Here is a 23,360-nt window from a genome sequence, read left to right as displayed (position 1 = left end):
ACAGCCCTGGTGCCCATGGTCAGTCTGTACTTGGTATGAATTTGTGTTTACATAGGTGTTGGCTCCTTCCTGAACTAGACTATAAGCTTCATGAGAGCAGGGACTATCTCCTAAATGAGGGCTTAGGACACATGCTTAGTGCATATTTGTCACATGCATGAATGCCCCTCCTCACTTCCTTGGACGTTGCATAATTAAAGCCTGTTACCTGATAGGGTTGTTTCTGTTTGCCCCTTTGCCTCCTGATCTGTGAGCTCCCTGAAGGCACAGATTGTCTCTTGTGGGGCTTGCACTTCTAGCACATAGCCAGCACCTGGCACATGAGAGGCACTGAAGGAACGCTTGCTGAAGAAGTGGATGAGACCCTGTAGCAGTGTGGAAATCCAGGCAAGGTGCAAGTGGAAGAGTTATGCTCTTTTCTCCTGAGCAGCTATATCATTTGATTCAGAACATTTTGATGCTGCCTTTTGTAAATGTGAAAAGGTTAAGGATGTTTTCCTTTAGAAAGTTAACATCATTGGAAAAGTAAAAGAAAGGGAAAACAGGTAAAAATGGATGCCATGGGAATCCCCCCACCTTTTTAACTTCTCAGAGGTTTGTTTGGTTTTTTTAATTGAACACTTGCTTACTATATTTGACAAACAGGATGACATCTTTCCTTCTCTAAGGTGATCTATCATCATTCTGTTGAAACAGCCTTTTGGAACAAGAGAGGGACCTCAAGCTGTTGGGTTTTTTTTTTTTTTTTTCTGAGTTACTAGCTTTCCACAGTGCATATGCCAGGCAGTCCATGGGAACCTGTTTTAACTTAGTCTCAACTGGGAAGGCCCAGGTAAGACTCCCTAGTTGACAGTTTCTTTTCCAGCCCTGCTTCCTGAAACAGCAGTAGACTCCTCTGCTATTGAGTCTGTTACGGGGCGGGGAGCATTCTAGAACTCTGGGGAGAATGATGGGCAAGGCTCTGTGCACGATCGGGGACCTTAGGATGGAGCTAAAGAGATGATTTATTCACAAGTAACTGACCTAAGACAGAAAGAGATAAGTGCTACATGAGACATCCAGAAAAGCTGCCTCAAGTATGCAAAGGTGGAGGGGTGGCTTTCGACAAGAGCAGAAGGTGTCAACCCTGACTGCATGTTAGAATCACCCGGGATAGAGTCCCATGCCCAGGCCACAGCCCAGAATCTCCAGGGGTGGGCCTCCAGCATCAGTTTCTGTCTTAAAGTATCCCAGAAGATTCCATTGTGAAGCCAAGACAAAGAACCCCTGAACCAGTCAGGGTTGTCAGTGGCAGCTTCACAGAGGGGCCAGACCTGGACTGGGAAATGATAGGGAGGATTTCAGAAAGTAGAGATGGGAATGGTGGGTGATACTCCAAGCCGACAAAACCACAGAAGGCCCACACACTCCCGGGAAAGTGTAAGGTGTGGCAGTCCCTGTCCTGGGAGACTTGGACAGTGCCTGTCCCCCTGACTGGCTGAGTCGTTCGCCACATTTGGAGAGATTTGGAGTCAACAGGCAGATAAGTGTGGTTGCAGGAGCTGAGTAATGAGCTTGCTGCCTTGCTTGTTGCAGAAGATCCATGGTTACCTCTCTCTGGGGATTCTCAATTGCCTCTTTACCTCATTTCCTACACCTAGAGAGGCAGAAGGCTAGCAGGATGGGGAATGGGCCCAAGGCTGCAGCAGGGGTTAGGAGAGCAGGCAGTGGCACAGATTTTGTAGAACTCTCTCCTTATAGCCTCCTCTGGGCCACACCTTTGGCTCAAAAATATACCCCACCACTCCCTGCCAGGAGCTCCAGTGTAAACTCAGAGCCACATGATTCTGAGGAGCCCGCCGCCCTGACCCAGGGCAGCACAGGTGGTGGCATTGAATGTGAGACCCGTAAACTAGGTCTCCATCTGGGCCTCCCAATGCAAATGACCATGGCCTTGAACCTGGCCTCATGGGGCTCTTGGACAATGACTGCGGCTTGTGGCATTTGTTCCCACCTTAAACACACAAGGATCATTTCTGTAAGTTGTCCAGAAGCTTTTTTCCTGTTCACTGCTATACGTAAAAGAATTTGAGCATGCACCACCATACGTTTTATTTATTTATTATAAAAGAAAGCCATAAAAAAAAAAAAAAAGAAAGCCATATACTACTGTCTTGAATATCATGGACATAGAAACACATACAAATAAAGACCTATTAAGTGGATGAGAGGCAAAGTGAACACGATTAAATTTTTCAGTGTATCAATAGTACATAATCTATTATACAAATGTGTGCTGTTTTTAAAAGAAAGCCGTGTGATCAAGTCTACATCCTATTTATAAACTCGGTGAAACCTGAGTCCAGCATTTGAAGGTGTGGTTCTGAGTTCTGTTTATTTCAGTTCCTGGTTCTTGAGGGGTTCACAGGTAAGCACAGTGAACCTCAGGGAGGCATGCAGACTTGCTGTGTGTCTGGTACTTGTTTTTCAATCCCACCTGCCAGTCATTCGAGGGCTCTTGATGAATCTGGGCTGCTAAGTGTTCAGGGGCTATCAGGGGAGGTGAAAGTCCTGGTTCCCAAAGCTTTTGCTGTGCAGGTGTCAGTGTTCATGTGGATGGTGCACTTGCCACATCCTTGGCAATACAGTCACACACCTGTGGAAACATCGCCAAACGTCTGTTTTCATAAATGCTCTGTTCTTGGCATAGATTACTTTGAAAAGCTGTAACTCATGCATTGTCACCTTTTCCTGGAAGGGACAGATTTGAGTGCATTGGCTTAAAACCAGTAAGCTAGCTCACACGCTGCTGCACTCATTTGTCATTGAATAAAAAAAGAAAAAGGTTTCCAGGTTTGACACTTCTCATGAAAGAAAATATGTATTTCCTCCTTAAGTTCTAAGTCACAAGATAACCAGGTATTCACAACTCCCCAGATCACTGCAAAGTATTGTAAAGCTTTAGCTATTTGAGTCTTTTTTTTTTTTAATTGACCACAACCACGATATCCCAAAGCATGTAAACTCCAACACACCTGAGAGACTTAAAGTAAACAAGCGGGTGAGGGCCAGTCATCACTCACGTGTCACAGAGCCCCTCCTCTGTCAGGATGCTGTGGCTGCTGACACACAGGCCAGCAAGAGTGCCAGGGTGCATTCATGTGTTAAATATTAGTAAAACCAATTTTTCCTCATTTTTAAAGTAGAATTTCTTGCCATTCCTTTACTCTAGCAGATTGTCTTGCTCATCCCACTTGAAGACCAATAGTGGGATTCACTGGTGGGAACCACCCTCTATAAATGTGCCTGCTATTTTCAGCCTATTTTTTACAGTGCTTATTGGTATTTGGACATTCACCTGCAGAATCCACTGAATTAGATATTTTCACAATTTAAAAGATCATGTACTGGGTAAAAGATTATAAGCAAAACAGAACACCCTCGAGCAGAATTACTGCACTTTTGGATCCCCTCCCCACCCCCCATCCCACCCCTACCCCTCCTTCCTTCTTGGCACGGCATCCAAGGCCTTGGTCGGCTTCCCCTTCTGGCTCCGTCCCTGGTGCTCCTCCCCAACCACTCAGAATTACTTGCTGTTCCCCCCATACACTCTTCCATTTCTTCATGATCCTATAATGCCCTCCCTACCTCAACTAACAAGAAACCCGAGACTGGTCTCCTGTGTCACCTGTTTCTGGGAGCCTTCCCAGAGCTCACCCTGTCTTACACATACACACAGAATCCTGATCTCCAGAATCTCATGTTGCTTCATTTGGCTTCAGTTATAGTGATTACAGTACATGCAAGCATGTGCAGACTGTGAACTCCTTGGATTAAGAACACTGTGATTTTCATTTCCAGATCTTTAGTGCCTGGTATAAGTGCCTATCACACAGTAAGTACTTGGCAAATGTTAGTTGGATGAGTAGATGCTTTTTTGTTTTGTGTATCCTAAAAAACCACAGATTCTACCAGCAAACGTGAAGTACCTATCATGCTTTCTGCAGCATGTACACACGTAGACTTAACACCGCTGACTGTTGTGGGCTCCCCGTGTGAGAAGGAAATGCTTTCCTAGCTGAGATGGGTCCTCACCCACCTCGGTCTTCAGGAAAAGTGCCGAGTCCCAGCGAGCACCACCACCAAGGGCATCTCTCTGTTCCACATGTGTGGTCAAGAGAGCAGAGCCCTGGTTGTCTGCTGTCTGTGTGACAGCAAGATGTCTGCCTTGACCTTACTGAGACCCCCTCCCTCCCAGCCATGACTTCCCCAGGCCTGTGCTGACGGCTTCCGTGGAAGGAAAGGCACCGAGCTCGGGATACGACAGGACACGTGACATAACAGCATGTGCCTGGCTTCAGGGCTCCGTCCACTTCTGCTTGCTGGCCTTGAGGCCCACTCAGCAGTGACCTTTCCAGAAGCGTTACCACCATTCTGTTCTGTATATGCAGAAATAAAAGCTTCTTTTGCTTGGGCACATAGAAACTGGAGGACATGTTCAAGCCCATAATGAAAAAAAATACCCAAATCAGGAAGCAGAGGTGTCGGGACTCAACACGCAGTGGCAAGCACCCGGCACAGTGCTCCCAAACTAGGACAACCATTTCCCAAACCGGGAGAGCCATTTTCAGAGGAATCCCATGTGACATCAAGAAAGTTCTTAGGGACTTCCCTGCTAGTCCAGTGGTTAAGACTCCATGCTCCCAGTGCAGGGGACCCAGGTTCAATCCCTGGTCAGGGAGCTAGATCCCGCATGCCACGACTAAGACCTGGTGTGGCCAAAAAAATAAATATTTTTTAAAAAAAGAGTTCTCAGAAGTTAGCAGCCCACAATAGGCACTCACTCTGGACCAGCTCCACTGCTCACCTGAAAACCAAACATTGAAATACTCAATTATTTGTGTAATGTTTAATATTTTAACGGTAAGCAAACACGCCTTTCCGTGGTAAAAAGAGCTTTCCCTTCCCTTCCTGGCTCTGTCCTGGGAGGAGTGAAGTGAGCCTTGGGAGAAGTCCTCAGACGTTCTTGTGGGGCTTTGCGAGCAGTTGCTTTGGAGTGGACCCGCCTGGGCTGGTTCTGGATCGCAGCCCCCACCACTTCTGGGGGACTCTGAGTGCCGCGGTCTTAAGTGTTTTGAGGAACTTTAACTTCCTTTCCTCGTGTACATTTACTGTCGCAACCAGAAAGCTTCCCAGATTTTGTAATTCTGGGAATCTCCTCCTTTAAATTCCTTTTCTGCTCAAACAGAACAGACACGAGTATGGGATTTAGTGAGACTTCAGACAGAGCATGGCAGGCACAGGGCAAAGAGCTGGGTGCCTTGGGGAGACAGAAACACGTACGATGTCTGTTAAGGTGGTGGGGCTCAAGGGATATTTTTTCTTTTTGATTTCTAATGTTAGGTTCTGGGAGAAATACATAAAGACTTTATAAAGATGTTTGCTGCTTTTAGGATACACAGACTGTAGGGGTGCAGTGGTAAAAACACAAACTAGGAAGCTCAGATCCTGGGTGTGTGCCTTGCTTCCTGTGTGATCCTGGGTCAGGCACTTCCTCCTAGTTTCTTAGTTTTGAAAGGGTGATGGTACCAGAAGTTAGGGCTGGATTAGGAGGCTCTATAAATATAAAAGTATATAAAATAAAAGCTTCTTACAGTTTATTGTACCAGGAGAGAACAAAAGCCACCCCAGAGTTCTCTGATTCCCAAAATCCATGTTTCTTTGATATTGGACTTGGCTTTGCTTAAGTAACATGCTTGCAGTGTATTTTGCACTTCGATTTCCTACCTCGGTGAGAAGCGTTTTATGATTATTTTTTAAATTATGCTCTGGCACCCTCCATTTGCCCAAAGGTGGCCGGAGCGTCATGCCAGCGAGCCCCAGGCCCTTCCTGATATCCTGTGAGGCGTCAGTGCTCCCGAGCTCCAAGGTCAGCCCACCGCACTCCAGAGGCCTACCGGCCCCACCCCAGAGCCCTCTGTGCAGGGCCGCTTCCTCCCAGCCAGACCTCCCATAGCCCCAGAGGAAAGCCTCAGCCAGGAGCCTCTGTCAGGACTCAGGTCAGTTCCCCAGTGTTGCTGTCTGGTGTTGTCCTAGTGGGAAGGCGGACGGTCTGTCTCCCTGCCCTGCCCACCCCTCGGGGCCTAGAGAGGTGGGATTAAGCGTGGGGACATGTCCTTTCTTGACCAGACTTTTCCAGTAAAGGAAGTCATCGACTTCTCTGACCAGAAGACTTCTTTGAACTGTGACCTTTTCACATTCCCCTCTTGGTAGAGAAAGAACCTTCATCTCTGCCAAGCCAGGCACCCATCAGCCTGTTGTGGGGATGATCAGCTCCGTTGGAGGCACTGCTTTCCCCTCTTAGCCTAAACCACTTCTTGAAACTGTTCATAGGCCGTAGGCCTTCATGGGTAACATTACACTACTGCTCTTTTATTAACTATCTACGACTGATTTTAAGACAGGTTTTTCCACCTTATTAATTTTAAAAGAATTTGGATAATTTATTAAGTTGCCACTTAATAGCCCTTCATTACTATTTTAGCTTTAATCTCTCCATATTTTAACCATATGGTTAAATAAAAGCCATATTTTAAGTTAATTTGTAAATAACTTCTTGCAGTTGTGTTTTCTACTAATATTTATTGAGTGCCCTTTAAAGCTTAAATTTTGAGGAACTACTTTTAGGCAGATACGGACAACTACATCTTTTTTTTAAAAGCGAGAGTTTAATTTAAAAATGAGCTTTAATGGATATGATTTTTCAGCTAACTGAAGTCAAAAGCAAAACTGGCTGTTTCAAAAAAAAAAAAACAAGCTCTTGCTCCATGCGCACTGGGTCTCGAGGTGGGTTCTTTGGGCCATGGTGTTAGAGCAGGTTAACTAATGAAGGATTTACCAGCCATTTGTCCGTGCTGTCCTGACGCGCCTAATGGATGGTATTGGGTTAGTATCGACCTGAGTGTGGAGCCGGCTCACTGCACTCAGGACTCTTCCCTGTGAGTCACGGATGCTTCTCCCCACTTGAAGGACCGTGAGCTGTGGAGGGCCCCTCTCTGCTCCATCTGCATACTTGGCGCAGACGGTGACCAGGAGCTCTCCAGGGCCTCCCTTCCTCTGCCACCCTCGCTGCCCACCTCAGGTCCAGCCTCGGCATTCATGCCTGCAGCTTACAGAACTAGGTGCTTCTAGTCATGAGCGTCCTGGGGTCCTCCTGAGCTAACTCTAACTCCCTCCTTCTCTAGAGGTTAGTGTGGCTCCGTGTCTCTGCTTCTCACACTGCAGTCTCATGACATGGATTTCCCTAAATTGAGGGAGACCTTTATAAAGCTCTGTTCTTGTTTCTGCTGTCACTGTGTTTGATAATTAGTCTCAGCAGATTTTCCCAACCATACGTGCCAGATTTAAATATAACATTCATACCTGACATAGAGTAGATTTTCTCTGGAGGAAAATGACCAGTGTCGTGTGGAGGCTCACAGACCACTGCTCACAGTTAAAGCAGGAAAAACTGGTTCTTAGGGTTCAAGGTGGGAGAGCACATGCCATCCTGCCACCCATGCGTTCGCCTCGCCTGCCGTGTCTGCCCCTGGGTTAAGGCCACTAAGGGCCCTCACCCCAGGCTCCTCCCCTGCTCCCCCACAGCGCTCTCCAGGTCTTAGAAATCAGCCCGCAGCCAGGATACTGGGCTGAGTTTCCTTTTACTGTTCTGTGATGGTGGAGAATAAAGCAGTCAGGGAGGGGAATTCCATCAGCCTGAGTTTTTGCTAAGAAATAGCACATTCATACGAACCACAGAGAACATCTGAATAGCGTTCATCAAATGATTGCCATTCCATTGGCCACGTTGCATCTACCAGCCCTGCCGTTCATCTCATGTTTCCAGAAGAAACAAAGTCAGCTTCCTGAAAGGGCGTGTGTTCCTTGAACAGAGTAGAACTGGCCTCTCCCTCTGGGGAGCTGTTCTGAGTTAGGCTGGGACAAAAGAAGGTGAGGAGAAGTGGAGGGTCTGTGTCTCAGGACTGACTTTCCCCCACTCTCCCTGCCTTCCCCAAACACGATTCGCAAACCTGAACCAACACCCTTTTTGTCTTTGGTCCACAACTAGCGGCCCTTCTGGCAAGGATGGCGGTGCTCAGGCAGCTGGCGCTCCTGCTCTGGAAGAACTACACTTTGCAGGTGGGTCCGACCCTGGGGGCATGCTGCAGGGGGAAGGGCGAGAGGGGCCTGGCAGAGGGGGTGTCAGCAAGAGGGGGCATCAGTGGGAGGGGCTCCAGGAGCCCCTCGCCTCCACCTCGCACTCCTCAGCCCTCGGTTTCCATTTCTCTTTAGAAGCGGAAGGTCCTGGTGACCATCTTGGAGCTCTTCCTGCCCTTGCTGTTTTCTGGGATCCTGATTTGGCTTCGCCTGAAGATCCAGTCAGAGAACGTGCCCAATGCCACCCTCTACCCCGGCCAGTCCATCCGGGAGCTGCCACTGTTCTTCAGCTTCCCGCCACCGGGAGCCACCTGGGAGCTCGCCTACGTCCCATCCCAGAGTGACGCCGTGAGGACCGTCGTGGAGACGGTGAGGAGGATGCTGGTGATCAACATGAGAGGTGAGTTGTCGGGGACTCAGTAGTGCTGCAGGGCTTGGGCTTTGGGGCAGGGACTGGCCAGGCGGGGAGCCGGGCAGCAGGCAATGCAGTCTGCCCTGTAGTGGCCGCACGGCCCGCAAATCCCTGTGTCATGTCTCATTGCAACAGGGACCAGGGTTATGACAGCTGTGGGAAGCAGTGTGTGTGACAGTTTACAGCCTCTGGCTATTCAGAGTGGGGATGGCGTCCACATACCCCACAAAGCTGTTTAATTATGAGGGCAAGGCCCCGGTGCCAGGAATCTCTTCTGGGATATGGTTTTGGGAGGACAGCTCTGATAAGGGTCATCAAGAAGCCTGCTGAGGGCCATTCCCAGGAAATGTGCCAGTCACCCTCGCTAGGTCTTTGCTTTCAGAATAGAAAGTATTATCCCTTTTCCTCTCCCTCTTGATTTTGGCACTGTGGCCTGTTTAATTCAGTGTAGCAAACACTTAGGGGAAGATCCCTGGTCCCTCACTATGTGATTATAGTCAAACCCTTTATGTGAAATGGGGTCTGGGTGAGAGAGGTCGTTGAACAGACAATACATTAGTGTCCACTTGAATTTTTAAAGCCCACCATTATGGTTATGAGAGAAACTGATGCTGGCTGCAGAGCTCAGGGCAGGGCAGCTGCCCACATGGAGGGGCCCTGCTCCAGATCTCAACTTCTAGATGCCCAGGGCCGGCTTCGATGGTGGGGTTCTGCCAGTCTTCACCGCAGCCCGTCTCTGCCAAAAACAAAAGCCTCCTCGAGTCTTAGGAAAGGTTTACAAAGCCCTAGAGAAACTTGTAAGTTTCAGTCCTTTATCTGAAGGTCCAGCTTTCTCAAGCAGAGTGGACGATTGGGCAACTCTGGGCCCCCCTCCTCCCCACAGCTCGCGGCTTCCCCTCCGAAAAGGACTTTGAGGACTACGTCAGGTACGACAACCGCTCTGCCAACGTGCTGGCCGCCGTGGTGTTCGAGCATGCCTTCAACCACAGCAGGGATCCCCTGCCACTGGCGGTGAGGACCCCAGCCCCACAGAGCCAAGCTTCCTCCCCCAGGAGCCAGAGGCGCTCTGCCTGCCTGGGAGCAAATGGGACTTCCCCTTGGGTCCAGAATCACCTCTCAGCCCACTGAGGGTCCCTGATGGAGTTTGACCCATCAGGCCAGAGCGGTTTAGAAACCTCGCGTGTCTGAAGAAAGTGGCCGTAGACCATTGCTGTGGCCCCTCTTTGTCCTCTCGTTTTATGAAAGGCGTTATGGGTCTCCTTTGACAGAGTCAAATAGGACAAGTAGGAAAGTAGCAGATACTCGGGACTTAGCACCATATGGCATTAGAATTTCTGTTACATATTTAAACAAACAAACAAAAAGAAAGGTTTTTTGGTTGCCCCAGTGGCAATAAGACTGGGAAACCGTCAGGTCCCTCAGCATCACGCTGGTGGCCCTGCACTGGTTAGCAGTGATGAGTCATGCGTGGAGTTCCCATTGGTAATGGCAGAAGAGGGTGGTGAAGAGCACTGCAGAGGTGCCCCTGGGCTCTCTGTGCCCTGGCAGGACCGCTCACTCTGACCTCCTGAGATCCAGACACTGGCGGGGGCTGGGGCAGTGGTGAGGTCACGGTAATGAGGGTCCCCCAGCCCTCCCACTGGATGCAGACGTTTGCTCCTCTGGCTGGATCCCTTAGAGCGCTTGGTTTTCTCTTTGTTTCCGTAGGTGAAATATCACTTACGGTTCAGTTACACGCGAAGAAATTACATGTGGACCCAGACAGGCTCCTTTTTCCTGAGAGAGACAGAAGGCTGGCACACCACTTCCCTTTTTCCACTCTTCCCCAGCCCAGGACCAAGGGAACCCACATCCCCTGATGGCGGAGAACCTGGTGAGGAACACTTTTAGGGGGTCTCCTTCCCTCCCCTGGGGTGCTGGCTCGTGATCATCACGTCGGGGGAACCCATCTTGCATTTCTCTGGAGGAAGATTTTTTATGATTATTTGACCTTCTTCTTTGTAGGAGAAGGAAGAAAACATCCAGTAAAACTGGCTTCTGAAAAGCAAAATAATCTTTGAAAACAGCAAAGGCTGTCTCCCTATTTCCCAGCAAACGTGCTGTTGAATGAAACATTCATGTTTCAGTTTTTAAGGAGCTTCAGTTTGCATTGGGTCTTTTGGGCTTGGTTTTCCATTTCCCTTCTCTCCTTGCCCCTCTCTCTGTACAGTTGTATAGGCATTGTACGCTCTGTTGTCCTTGTGTAATTGTCCGTGGTTTCATTGAGTCAGTGGAATGTTTGCAGAAGTCGGATCTCAGCTCACTGTATTGCCAGAGGGTGTGTTGGTCTGTCCGCTGTAACTCTGGAAGGTAGTTGGCTTGTTTGTCTCCTCTGACCAAGGTTCCATCTTAGAACCAAGTAACTGGGGCCCAGGACTAGACTTTGCCCTCAAGCTGAGGCCCAGCTGCAGGCTCCAGGCGGCATCCCGGGTGTTGCAAAGAACACAGAATTAATTCCCTGGTCTGCAAGAGGCAGAACTTGTTAGAGATTTTGATGAAAAGACCCAGGAATGCCCTAAATAGAGCACCAGGAAGGCAGGAGGCAGCCAGCATTTAGAGATTTATTTCTGGTGCCAGGACCCTATCACCAGGCTAATGTTCCAGGAAAAGATTTTAAATCCAAAAGAGGAGCTAAGATAAGCAAGGCAAGGTGAAGTGTGCAAGGCCCCAGAATGAAGCCCTGGACAGGTCACCAACTGGAGAGGAGGAGAAGCCACATCAGCTGCCACGCCCACTGCCTGCAGCCAGCAGCAGGAGACACTGGCTGTGTGATCTGGGGCGGGGCTGTCCGTCCTGTTTGTGGGGACAGTTTCCTAAGCTTGGAAGCGATAGAGGCAAAAGTTCTCCAAGGAAAAGACTGACAGATTTCACTACGTACAAACTTGAAATTTGCTAAAAGAGAAAAAGACATAGCACCAATTTTGAAAGCAAATAAGAGATTGGGGAAAACATTCCAGCAGATGACAAAGGGTAAATGCCTTCTGTTTTATAAATGATTCCTTAGTCCAAATCAGTTTAAAAAAAACACAAAGACCCCAAGAGATGTGGAAAGGATCTGAACTTGGCACACAGCAGGCCCTCCAAGAATTAGGCCAGTGTTCCCCCCAAGCCCACCCCCAAATGTCCATACCTTAGACCCCTGATAAAAATTGAGCCCCTGGAATAGTCTGAAAGAAGGAGAAAATGCAGATGCACAAAAGATGTTACCCACAGCATTGTTTATGATCATAAAAACTTCAGTAGTGGGACATGATTGATCACAGAGGGTGGCTTTGCCTCGGTGTTGAGCAGCTGCAGAGGTTGTGGTGGTGAAGACCCCATGGCAGCATGCAGAACCTCATGGAAGAACAACTAGGGAGCAGGAGGCAGGCAGGACATTTCCTGGGGGAGGCGTTGTGACGTGAGAAAGACACTGGCTTTGAAGCCAAGAGACCAAGGTCCCGTCTCAGCTTTGTCCCCTCCCCCTTTGTGTGGCTCAATGCCCTGGGCCTCAGTGGCCCCATTTGTCCAATGAAGATGTCGTTCACTACTCTGCAGGGTCACAGTGAAGATGAGAACTAAACCCCCACCCAGCACAACGAGGGGTAAGATTCACTGAGCACCTGCTATTTCTGCAGCCATAAAACCACTTACTCAAGGGAGGTGGTAGAAGTGCACAGATATGGTGACCTCGTGCTGGGGATGGGGTGGGCATAAAATTGCTTTTCTTTTTTCTAGAGGCTTGAACTCAGGCAGCTGACAGTTCTGTGTTGGAGGATGTTAGGTGTTCTAAATGTCACTGTTTTAGGAATGAGGGTGCCCACGCCACCCAGACCCGCACCCCATGTCCCCTCTCTGTCCCCTGGGCTCGGATGTCAGGAATCCAGGCTGCCTTTCTCTCTCCTGAGGCTATGCCCCACTCCTTCCATAGGCTCAGCCTCTCACAAGCCTCACTCTGGACTGGAATATCGTACCCCCCTGGCCCTTATCACTTTAAAAATGTGGGGAGTCAGAAAGGGCCAGCAGGGAGGGACCACAAAGCACACAAAGGTCGTGTAGTGGTGGCCTTTGGTCTGTGGTTCCTGCCTCCCTTTGAGATGGTAACTCAAGGGTGGATGGAATGAAAGTTGCTGATCAGCTGGTCTCAAGGGAGCAAGACTTGTCGATTATCCCAGTAGGTCCTTAAAAGTGGGCAAGGGATGCAGAAGAGAGAGTCAGAGAAAGATGTGATGACACGGAAGCCAGTCAGAGAGATGTTGCCTGGATGGTTTGGAAGGTGGAAGGAGGGGCCTCGAGCCAAAGAGCGAGGGTGGCCCCTGCAAACTGGAGGCCTACAGGAAACCCCAGGCCACTTCACCAGCTCAGTGCCCTCAGCGCTCTGAGCACCAGCACCCAGGACCTGGCTTCTCCCACATGTATCGACCCCACATGCCGGAACGTCCTCTGCTCCCGCACTCAGGGTATATCCGTGAGGGCTTCCTGGCCGTGCAGCATGCCGTGGACAGGGCTGTCATGCAGTACCACGCCAACGCCTCCACGCACCAGCTGTTTGAGAAGCTCACCGTGATCGCCAAGAGGTTCCCTTACCCGCCTTTTATCTCGGACCCCTTCCTCGTCGCCATCCAGTACCAGCTTCCCCTGCTGCTCATGCTGAGCTTCACTTACACCTCACTCAGCATCATCCGGGCTGTCGTGCAAGAGAAAGAGAGGAAACTGAAGGTAACCCTGTTTGCGTTTGGCTTTGAGAGATCCTGAGTCTGGGCACAGTGTGGCCATGGGCTGTCATGTCCTGAGTCCTGTCATCAGGTGGGGGCAGCTCCTGGGCACTGGGGGCACCAGGGCAGCTGGGCGTGGGGCTAGTGCCCACGTGGCTCAGCCCATCTCGGGCCTCTTTGAAATCAAGCCTGTTCTGTCCAGATTTTTAAAACCCTGATAAAGCGCTGTAGTTCATGTGCTGTATGTTAAGGACTGAACATTGAAAAGACAGTGTTTTGGATACATTAGGTAAAGTAAAATACATTGTTGAAACTAATTTCATTTGTTCCTTTAAACTCTTTTGGCTGCATTGGGTCTTTGTTGCTGCGCGTGGGCTTTCTCTAGTTGTGGTGAGCAGGGGCTACTCTTCGTTGTGGTGCGTGGGCTTCTCTTTGCAGTAGCTTCTCTTGTTGCGGAGCATGGGCTCTAGGCACGTGGACTTCAGTAGTTGTGGCTCGCAGGCTCAGTAGTTGTGGCTCGCGGGCTGTAGAGCACAGGCTCAGTAGCTGTGGCTCACAGGCTCAGTAGCTGTGGCGCACAGGCTTAGTTGTTCCGCAGCATGTGGGATCTTCCCAGACGAGGGCTCGAACCCATGTCCCCTGCATTGGCAGGCGGATTCTTAACCACTGTACCACCAGGGTAGTCCCTAAACTTTTTTTTTTTTTGGCCACGCCACACGACTTGCAGGATCTTAGCTCCCTGACCAGGGATGGAACCCGCGCCCTTGGCAGTGAAAGCGTGGAATCCTAACCACTGGACCGCTAGGGAAGTCCCCTTTTAAATTTTTTTGATGTGGCTACTGAAATTCTGAATTACGTATGCGGGTTGAATTCTGTTTCTGTTGAAACAGTAGGTCAACACAAGACAAATGTTCACATACATGGAGAGCAGGAAGCGAACTTTGCATGTGATCAAGGACAGCTGTGGTGCCCAGCTGTCAGGCAGTGTCGTGGGGGATGGAGAAGTGTGTGGAAGTGTGTGAGGTGTGCTCCACAGGCATCTCACTGACATAACCATGTACATCTGGGTGAATAGTGTCCTCTGTAAGCTCTCACCTCTGACGCTGCCAGAATTACCCAGAATTTATATGAAGTTCTTCCTTTGGCAATGTCTGCAGTGCCAGTGGAAGGACATTTAGAGTATTCTCAGTGGTGCCAACTCTGTGATTATTGGAGCTTTTTTTTTTGCCACACCATGTGGCATGTGGCATCTTACTAGTTCCCCGACGAGGGATTGAACCCGTGCCCCTTACATTGGAAGCTCGGAGTCTTAACCACTGGACCACCAGGGAAGTCCCTATTGGCGCTTTTAAATTGTTATAAATGAGGGGCTGGGAGAACTAATGAGGTGGGTCCTGTCCACTTCGGTGCCTAAATAACTTTAATAAAATGGTGCGACGCTGAGGTGGTTAGCAGTGGACAAGGAAATGGTTCAGGAAAAAATGTTTGTGCGTGCACGCGCCTCCAGGTACATAGATGAAACCAGTGTGGCGGGATGTTGAATGATCACTGAGCCCAAGTGGTATGTGAGTGGCCACCGTTCCAATCTTCCTATTTTTCTGGTGGTTTGAAATTGTCCATGAGAAGAAGTTGGAAAATCAGCCTAGCTTAGTGCCTGGTACACAAGAGACACTTAATCAGCCCTGGTCCCCTCCCCCAGACCAGTGTTGTCCATGATAACAGACAGGCCTGGGTCTGCTGTCCTCTACGGCCCCACTGGGCACTTGTGCCTGGCGCGGCTGAGGAGCTGGCTTTTTGATCTTAAGTAATTTCAGCCAAAATAGCTACGTGTGGCCGCAGGCCGCTGTATTGGATGGTGCAGGTTTAGCGTGAGGGAGGCTCCTGGGGTCTGGTGTGGCAGGGGTGGCAGGCGGTGGGGCGTGTGGAGCAGCACATGTGCCCCTCCCCCAGGAATACATGCGCATGATGGGGCTCAGCAGCTGGCTGCACTGGACCGCATGGTTCCTCCTGTTCTTCCTCTTCCTCCTCGTCACCGTCTCCTTCATGACCCTGCTCTTCTGCATCAAGGTGAGTGTGGCTTCAGAAGGGGGTCTCACATGAAAAGCAAGGCGTTGGAGTTGGTGGGAGGGCCAGATTTAGCTGTGGCATCACCAGGGAGACCCCAAGACTCCGCATTTATGGCTTTGGTTGGGGAGTCTGCCCTTTTGATAGAGAGGACTGGTGTAGCCCTTCTCCCATCCTTACCAGCTCCATTTGGGGCTGGGAAAGTTTGAGACTCTTCCTGGTTTTGTCTCCCCTACCCTGCCCCGACCTGCCCCCATCTGCCAACGGGATGGCCGCACAGGTGAAGAAGAATGTGGCAGTGCTCGCGCACAGTGACCCCTCGCTGGTGCTAGTCTTTCTGGCCTGCTTTGCTATCTCTTCCATCTCCTTCAGCTTCATGGTCAGCACTTTCTTCAGCAAAGGTGAGTTGTCCTGCCCCTGAGAGTGGAGGTCTGTGGGTGATGCACACCTCAGAAGACCGGCAGTTTCTCTTGGGATGAGTAAGTTCAAGGGGTCCAAGGGCATCTGAGCAGAAATAACCCGGAGACTGAGGTTTTCTTTACTCTGTGCCTTCCTTTGGATTCAGTTTTTTGGGTGTTAAAGTACATCCCTGAACAGTCCTTTCAGTGAAGCTCAGCGAGTGGTTAATTCTCATTGACTTTGTGTATCTGAAGATGTCTCTGTCTTCAGATACACAAAGTATCTGAATACTGTCTTAGCTGCGTATAAAATTCTGAATACTCCTGAATACTGTCTTAGCTGCGTATAAAATTCTCCTTGGCGCTTTGATAACATTACCTTATTGCCACCGGATTTCCATTATTGCTGGGAAGAAGTCAGCTGACAGTCTAGGTCTGATTTTTCTGTATGGATGTTTGGATCTGAGGACTCAAGTCTTTTCAGTTCTGCATTTCCGTTCGTCATCAATCAGACCTTGCTCCCTGTTAATCCCCCTTCTCTTCTATTAGACCTAAGTTGAAGCCTCTCAGTCTGTCCTTCATGTCTCATAACTTTTTTTTTTATTAATGGGGTAAAATATATATGACATAAATTTACCACCTTAACCATTTAAGTGTAAAGTTCAGTGACGTTAAGTACATTCACATTGTCATGCAACTGTCACCAACATCCATCCCCAGAAATCTTTTCATCTTGCAAAACTGAATCTCTGCCCCCATTAAACACTAACTCCCTACCCAGTTCCCACAACCCTGGAAACCACCATTACACTTTCTGTCTCTATGAATTTGACTACTCAGGACCTCATGTAAGTGGAAATCATGGAGCGTTTGTCTTTCTGTGACTGGCTTACTTCATTTAGCATAATGTCTTCAAGGTTTATCCCTGTTGCAGCTTGTGTCAGAGTTTCCTTCCTTTGTAAGGCTGAGTAATATTTCATCATATGTATAGACCACACTTTGCATATCCATTCATTCATCAATGGATATTTGGGTTGCTTCCACGTTTGTGGCTATTGTGAGTAATGGTGCTATGCACATGGGTGTACAAAGATCTCTTTGAGACCCTGCTTTCAGTTCATTTGAGTGTATACCCAGAGGCAGAACCACTGGATTGTATAGTAATTCTATTTTTAATTTTTTGAGGAACTGCCATACTGTTTCTACAGCAGCTGAACCATTTTATATTCCCACCAACGGTGCAAAAGTGTTCCAGTCTCTCCACATCCTCACCAATACTTGTTATATTTGCTTTTTTTTATAGTAGACCCCTCTTGGGTGTAAGTATATCTCTCAGTCTGTTCTTTATGTCTCTTAACTACTTTTTCATACCTTAAAAAAATCTCTTTGTGCTGAGCTCTATATGAATTCCTTAGAGTTGTCTTCTAATTCCCTAATTCTCTCTTTGTGTATGTTCTAAACTGTGTCTCATCTTTGAGATTTTATTTCTATGACTATATTTATCCTTTACCAACTATCCAGTTGATTGTTGTACATATCCACTTATTCTTGTTTCTTCATCCATTTTTGTGGGGAAAAATCCTCCTTTTATCAATGGAAGCATTTCTTCATTTCCTCCTTAAGTCCTTGATATTCTTGTTTTGAAGTCTATCTCTTTCCTACTCAAACTTACTCCCTTGGAGAGCTTTAAACATGGGGATAATTCCCAGATTCAGACTCATGCCCAGCAACTCCCCTTAGATGTTTAACATGTGTCTCAGTCAGACGTGTCCTGAACTACTGATGGTGTCCTCAAAACCCCATTTCCCCATCTCTACCATGTGCTCACACTAAAAACCTGGGAATGCCCTCGACTCCTCTTCCTCTAGCATCCTGCCCCAGTCCAGTCAAATCCTGTCCACTGTACCACAAGGTACCCCTGAACTCCAGCCATCTCCCACCTCCCCCACAGCCCTGCCCTGGCCCAAGCCACTGTCATCTCCAGCCTGGTTGACGGCGGTAGCCCCATAACTGGCCTCCCTGCTTCTGCCCCTGCCCCTCTTCAGTTTCTGCCCAGGTCAGAGGTTCTCCAGTGTGGTCCACGGGCTCCTGGGACCTTTAGAGGTTCACAAAATCAGAACTTTTTGTGATAATATCAGAATGTCATTTGCCTTTTCTACCATGTTGACATGTGCACTGATGGTGCAAAAGCAAAAGTGGTAAAACTGCCGGCCCTGAGCACGATCAAGACAGGCTCCAAACTGCACTTGACAGTGGCGTGTTCTTCACACCACACACTCTTGTAAACAAACAAACAAAAATGCCAGTTTCACTCAAAAATGTCCTTGACGGAACAGTAAAAAATGTTAATTTTGTTAACCTTTGACTCTCAAGTATACTTTTCTAATATTCTGCGTGACTGAATGAGATGTCCACAGAAAGTGCTTCCTGTGTATTGTAGTATAATGATTCTCTTGAGGAACAGCATGTGTGCAGGTGTTCGAGTTGTCAGCTAAACTAGCCACTTTTTTCATGGAACACCATTTTTGCTTGAAACAATGACCATCACACTGTCATTCACTTGCTGGTATTTGGTAAGCATTTTCTCAAGTGTGAGCTGCCTTTTTAAGGAAAACAACTGGCAATATCTGATGTCAATTACAAAATTCAGGCTTTCAGGCAACAAAAATAGAATTTTGCAAACTTTAATCTGCCACCATGAGCTTTACAGCCTCCCAGTACTTACTTACTTTTTTATGAAATTAGTGATAATATTACCCAGTGTGATTTTTTTATGTGGTGTAATAAAATGTGTCAACATTTGGAAGATGTTCTTTGCCCAACGAGCAATATTTTCCAAATGGCCATGCATCATGTTACAAAATCATGCAAGAATAGTAAATAACCCATTCCAGGTACAAGATGGAACAATAGATTTTCACATAACAGAGTATAAAAAGTTCATTGTTCAGGTTGATTCCACGTGGCACCTCACCTTTAAGAAACCACCCCTTGTTAAGTGGTGGTGTGGTAGCAAAGAATATCCAAAATACCTAAAAAGGCTATTAAAATTCCTGTCCCTTTTCCAACTGCTGATCTCTGTGAAGCTCATTTTCTTCATTCACTTCACCTAAAACAAGGCAATACATCAGAGTGAATGCAGAAGCAGATACGAGAATCCAGTTGTAATTGGTTAAATCTTTACAGAGGTTTGCAAGAATGTTACACAAGGCTACTCTTCCCACTAAATTGTGGGAAATACAGGTGTTGTTCATAAAAATACTTATGTTAACTTGTAATGGGTTTATTATTGTTATTCTTAAATATCTTAACATTTTCTTAGTATTCATCTCTGACACAGTGGAATGTTGACATATATATAATGTTTGTATCCCACATAAACAAAGTTCTTTGACATCCTCAACAACTGTTTACAGCTAAAGGAGTCTTAAGACCAAAGGGTGTAAGGGCACTGCGTCGACTGAAGCCATGCTGTCTCCCCACACCTCCACCACCCCATCCTTACCTCTTTCAGGTCTTTTCCACGTTCACCTCCTCATCAAAGCCTTCCTTGGCCACCTGGTTATAGTTGCAACCCTCAGCCTAGGGAGTGTCTTGTCCCGGGTCTGTGGCTTGTTGCTCTTCACAGGGCTGTACCCACCCAGCACCATCTGCTTTACTTACCTTCTTGTCTACTGGCTGTGTCCGCACTGGATCCTAAGCTCCCCAAGCGGAGGGCTTTGTCTGTTCTGTTTCCTGGTGCCTGGAACAGGGCCTGGCACAGAGCAGGTGCCCAGCGAGTATCTGTGGGATGCACAAGTGAACAAGATGGGGCAGGACCAGGCGGGGGATCAGATGCTCCGTGTTAGTCGTGTCAGGTGTGCGATGCCCAGATAGCTGGAGGTAGGTCTGCAGGAGAGGGTGGAGAAATCCCCTTGGGGTTCCTGGGGTGGGCACAGGCACGCCAACAAGGGCAGAGGCTGAGAGCCGAGCATGGAGCGCCCCCCCCAGCACTGAGGCTTGTGTCCCCGTGTCCCCGGCTCCTGCCAGGCTGGGGTTGGGCAGCTCACCCGAGAGAGGCGTCCTTTGTGCCACGGATGGAGCCCATCAGTGCAGATACCCTCGCCTGGTTCTGGCACACTTGTCTTCCTCTCTCCGCCCATAGCCAACGTGGCAGCAGCCATCGGGGGCTTCCTCTACTTCTTCATGTACATCCCTTACTTCTTCGTTGCCCCTCGATACAACTGGATGACGCTTAGCCAGAAGCTGTTCTCCTGCCTCCTGTCCAATGTTGCCATGGCAATGGGAGCCCAGCTCATAGGAAAATTTGAAGCAAAAGGTGAGTATTTTCCTTTACACGGTCTGTCCTTGCTGATTCAGTTACCCCCAGAGGTTCTAAGCAGAGGGGCCTCCAGACTCAAGACTGTCGCTCCAACGATAATCAGACACATCAGCACAGCTAAACGAACAGTGCATTTGGAAGGCAGGTCCTCGGCGAGGGGGAGGCTCGCGCCCAGGGCAGACGGGGAGGAGTGACCAGAGCCACAGGGGAGGTAGGTCAGAGACACGTGGTTCACAGGACAGAGAGTTGAGGTGTCCAATGCAATGTTGGCCACCACCTGGCCATTGCGGTCCCGGCTCTGAGCTCCCCTCGAAGCCCTGCCTGGAACTGGCCGTTACTTCAGGAAAACGCTGGCTGTGAGCGTCTGCATCTGCCAGTGGTGGGATTCAAGTTGGTCACCTCTGAGTCTCTGCCTGCCTCTCGAGGCTTTAGGATTCCTAGGCCAGAGGTCTCAGTCTGCGGGGTTCGAAGGGTTCCCAGCTCTTGGTGAACTTGTAGAACTAGCATCTCCCCTCCTCCTGTTTCCCTGATACCTCCTGCAGTAATTGGTGATGACGGCAGGAAGGCCTGAGAGAGGAACAAGTCACAGACCAGGACATTGCTTTCTTGAGTTTTGTGAAATTTCCTGATTTTTAAAATGTCAAGGGTGTCAAATAAACACCTCTAGGGCTGACGTTGGCCTGTGGGCTCCCATTTTGCAAACCCTGCAGGAGATGCTCAGATTTCACATGGTAGAGTCAAGGCTGCTCCTCTAAAGGGTTGAGAGGACGCCTAGTTTAACCCTTAACCCCACATCTAGTGGGAAATCTCCAGAGATGGAGTGCTCACCTCTTAGGAGAAGGCCCCGTTCATTTCTGGATCACTCAGACCACCTCACAGAAGGGCCTTGAAGAGGCAAGTGGACCCAGACTCGGCCCTGCCTCTGTCTGACTTGCCTTGGTTCCAAGCAGAGACAGAAGGGACAGGATGAGTTTATGCGTGGCTGGTGTTGTGTCGGTGTCCGTCTCCCGGGAGCTCCTGGTGTTGCTCTGGCTCTGCTAGCAGGAGGTGAAATACAACCTTGCTTCTGAGTGACTGACCTGAGTGCATTTTGGGATGGTTTCACCCCGCCCCACCCAGATGTCCTCTATCAGGCTGAATGCTCTGGTTTCTTCCAGTCATGCAGTTCCTAGTTGTAGCTTCCTAGTTGTGGGTCTAAGGAGGGAGGGAGGTGGGTGGCCACGGGAACCTTTAGTGTGGCTTTATCCTTAATTAGAATTTTTTTCTTCAGTTGGCAAAAGTCCTATGACATTGGTGCTTTTAAATATACGTGGTTCTCCATGTTCAGTAGTGTGTGATAAAATGTAGATTTTTTAAAGGCATAGTCCCTTCCAGGGTTCAAATGCTTTTTAAAAAGCCATTTATAAAGAGGAGTCTAACTACATGGCACCTCTTGGTTTTCAAAATTCTATACTGAATTTTCTTCTTTTTTTTAAAAAATTTTTCCTGTTTTTTATTTTTGGCTGTGTTGGGTCCTTGTTGCTGCACGCGGGCTTTCTTTATTTGTGGCAAGCAAGGCCTACTCTTTGTTGCAGAGCACGGGCTCTAGGCCTGTGGGCTTCAGTAGTGGCATGCAGGCTCAGTAGTTGTGGCTCACAGGCTCTAGAGTGCAGGCTTAGTTGTTGTGGCACACGGGCTTCGTTGCTCCACGGCGTGTGGGATCTTCCCGGACCAGGGATCAAACCCGTGTCCCCTGCATTGGCAGGCAGATTCTTAACCACTGCACCACCAGGGAAGTCCCTGAATTTTCTTAAAATAGACAAACTTCTAGTTGTTTGAAAGTGAACAGTGACCAAGGCTGGAGAGCAGCCATTTCCATCATGGGCCCTCGAGCCAACCCAGGTGGTCCAGCCGCACAGAATCCCCAAGCATCATTTGGACTGTGATGTTGCAAACCAGAGAGAGGACAGAACACCACGAGCACCACTAAACACAGCTTTATTTATGCTGGGAGTGTTTCCTTTTTTTTGAAAAGACATATTAAATGCACCCTCTTCCAGTGTTGGCCTTACCCAGATCACATACGTGTATGTGTGTGTGTGTATGTACACGTGTATGTGCATCCGTGTATATGTACAAGTATGTTATGTAGATAGATATGTGTTTGTGTATATGTCATAAATCAACCATGAGCCCCTCTCGTCAGTTCACAAGCTTTTGTTAGTTCTATGACACCGATTTGGTGACTTGCTCTTGTCTAAAGGCCTGAAGAAAGTTGTCAGGTTTGCTGTAGGCAGGGAAGCGTCACACTGACTTTGCACTGCTACGCACACGTGTACATTGGCGACCACGGGTCCGCTTCAGGCCCGTTTCCTGGCGTGTCTTCCAGGCACAGGTGTCCAGTGGCGAGACCTCCTGAGTCCTGTCAATGTGGACGACGACTTCTCCTTTGGGCAAGTGCTCGGCATGCTATTGCTAGACTCCGTCCTCTACAGCCTGGTGACCTGGTATGTGGAGGCCATCTTCCCAGGCCAGTTCGGCGTGCCCCAGCCCTGGTATTTCTTCATCCTGGTAAGTTCTGACAGCCACCTCTGTAGGGGTGGAGGTGGGCCCAGCACCCACCCCAGGCACCTCTAGTCCCTGACATGCAATGCATGCCCTGTGTGCTGTCATGAGCCGTGTGTCCTAGAGGCCCCGAGACCCCCACGCCCGAGGTTATCCCTGCGCTCCAAGGTCTGAGAGGAGGAGCTGGCGCTGGCTGGCCTGCCACAGGGCCAGTACACAGCCCCCTCCCAGCCGTCTTTCTCAAAAAACATCTTGTTGGGTTTTCTGCCTACAAGTAATAGAGCTTTGTGTAAAAACGATCACGTGCTGGAGTGCACAGCACACTCCCACCACCCAGAGATGAACATCGCTGACACTTTGAGGTGTAGCTCTTCAGATGATTTTCTATGCATGTGCAGCTATAACATATATACGCTTGTTTTTAGAAGGGGGGATTATATTGTAAAAATGCTTGAAACTTGCTTTTTTTTTTTTTAACGTAACAGTACAGCTTAGATATCTTAAGTACATATACATGTGGTCTATTTACAAATATGCTTTTAGATTTTTATCTACATATGTTTATAAATTTTTAAATTTCATGTATAAATATATTTCTATTTAAACATATGTGATTTTATCAACCAACTTCACTTTTTAATGACTACACAGTATTCCATGGATGTACCACCGTATCATTAACTTAATTCCCTGTTGGTGAGCTAGGTTAGCCA

The 23,360-nt window shown here is 48.6% G+C and overlaps 1 protein-coding gene across 4 annotated transcripts in view; it reads left to right on the top strand.

Annotated features, from left to right (window-relative positions):
• ABCA3 (ATP binding cassette subfamily A member 3) overlaps positions 1 to 23,360 on the top strand; it is a 44,756-nt gene that overhangs the window by 888 nt on the left and 20,508 nt on the right. For 2 of the 4 annotated variants that reach the window (XM_032604949.1, XM_032604946.1), the window contains exons 2-10: positions 8,087 to 8,157; positions 8,311 to 8,575; positions 9,471 to 9,598; positions 10,295 to 10,460; positions 13,065 to 13,324; positions 15,271 to 15,387; positions 15,665 to 15,785; positions 19,927 to 20,100; positions 22,472 to 22,653. In XM_032604949.1, the coding sequence (XP_032460840.1) occupies positions 8,104 to 8,157; positions 8,311 to 8,575; positions 9,471 to 9,598; positions 10,295 to 10,460; positions 13,065 to 13,324; positions 15,271 to 15,387; positions 15,665 to 15,785; positions 19,927 to 20,100; positions 22,472 to 22,653 (1,467 nt within the window). In that variant the 5' untranslated portion in view covers positions 8,087 to 8,103. Of the gene's footprint in view, positions 1 to 5,831; positions 6,039 to 7,858; positions 7,969 to 8,086; positions 8,158 to 8,310; positions 8,576 to 9,470; positions 9,599 to 10,294; positions 10,461 to 13,064; positions 13,325 to 15,270; positions 15,388 to 15,664; positions 15,786 to 19,926; positions 20,101 to 22,471; positions 22,654 to 23,360 lie in introns of those variants that run through there. The other 2 variants (XM_032604947.1, XM_032604948.1) reach the window with 2 other exon arrangements.

The sequence above is a fragment of the Phocoena sinus genome, chromosome 15, assembly GCF_008692025.1.
Source record: "Phocoena sinus isolate mPhoSin1 chromosome 15, mPhoSin1.pri, whole genome shotgun sequence".
Taxonomy (NCBI): Eukaryota; Metazoa; Chordata; class Mammalia; order Artiodactyla; family Phocoenidae; genus Phocoena; species Phocoena sinus.
This window is presented reverse-complemented; position numbering and strand designations above follow the sequence as displayed.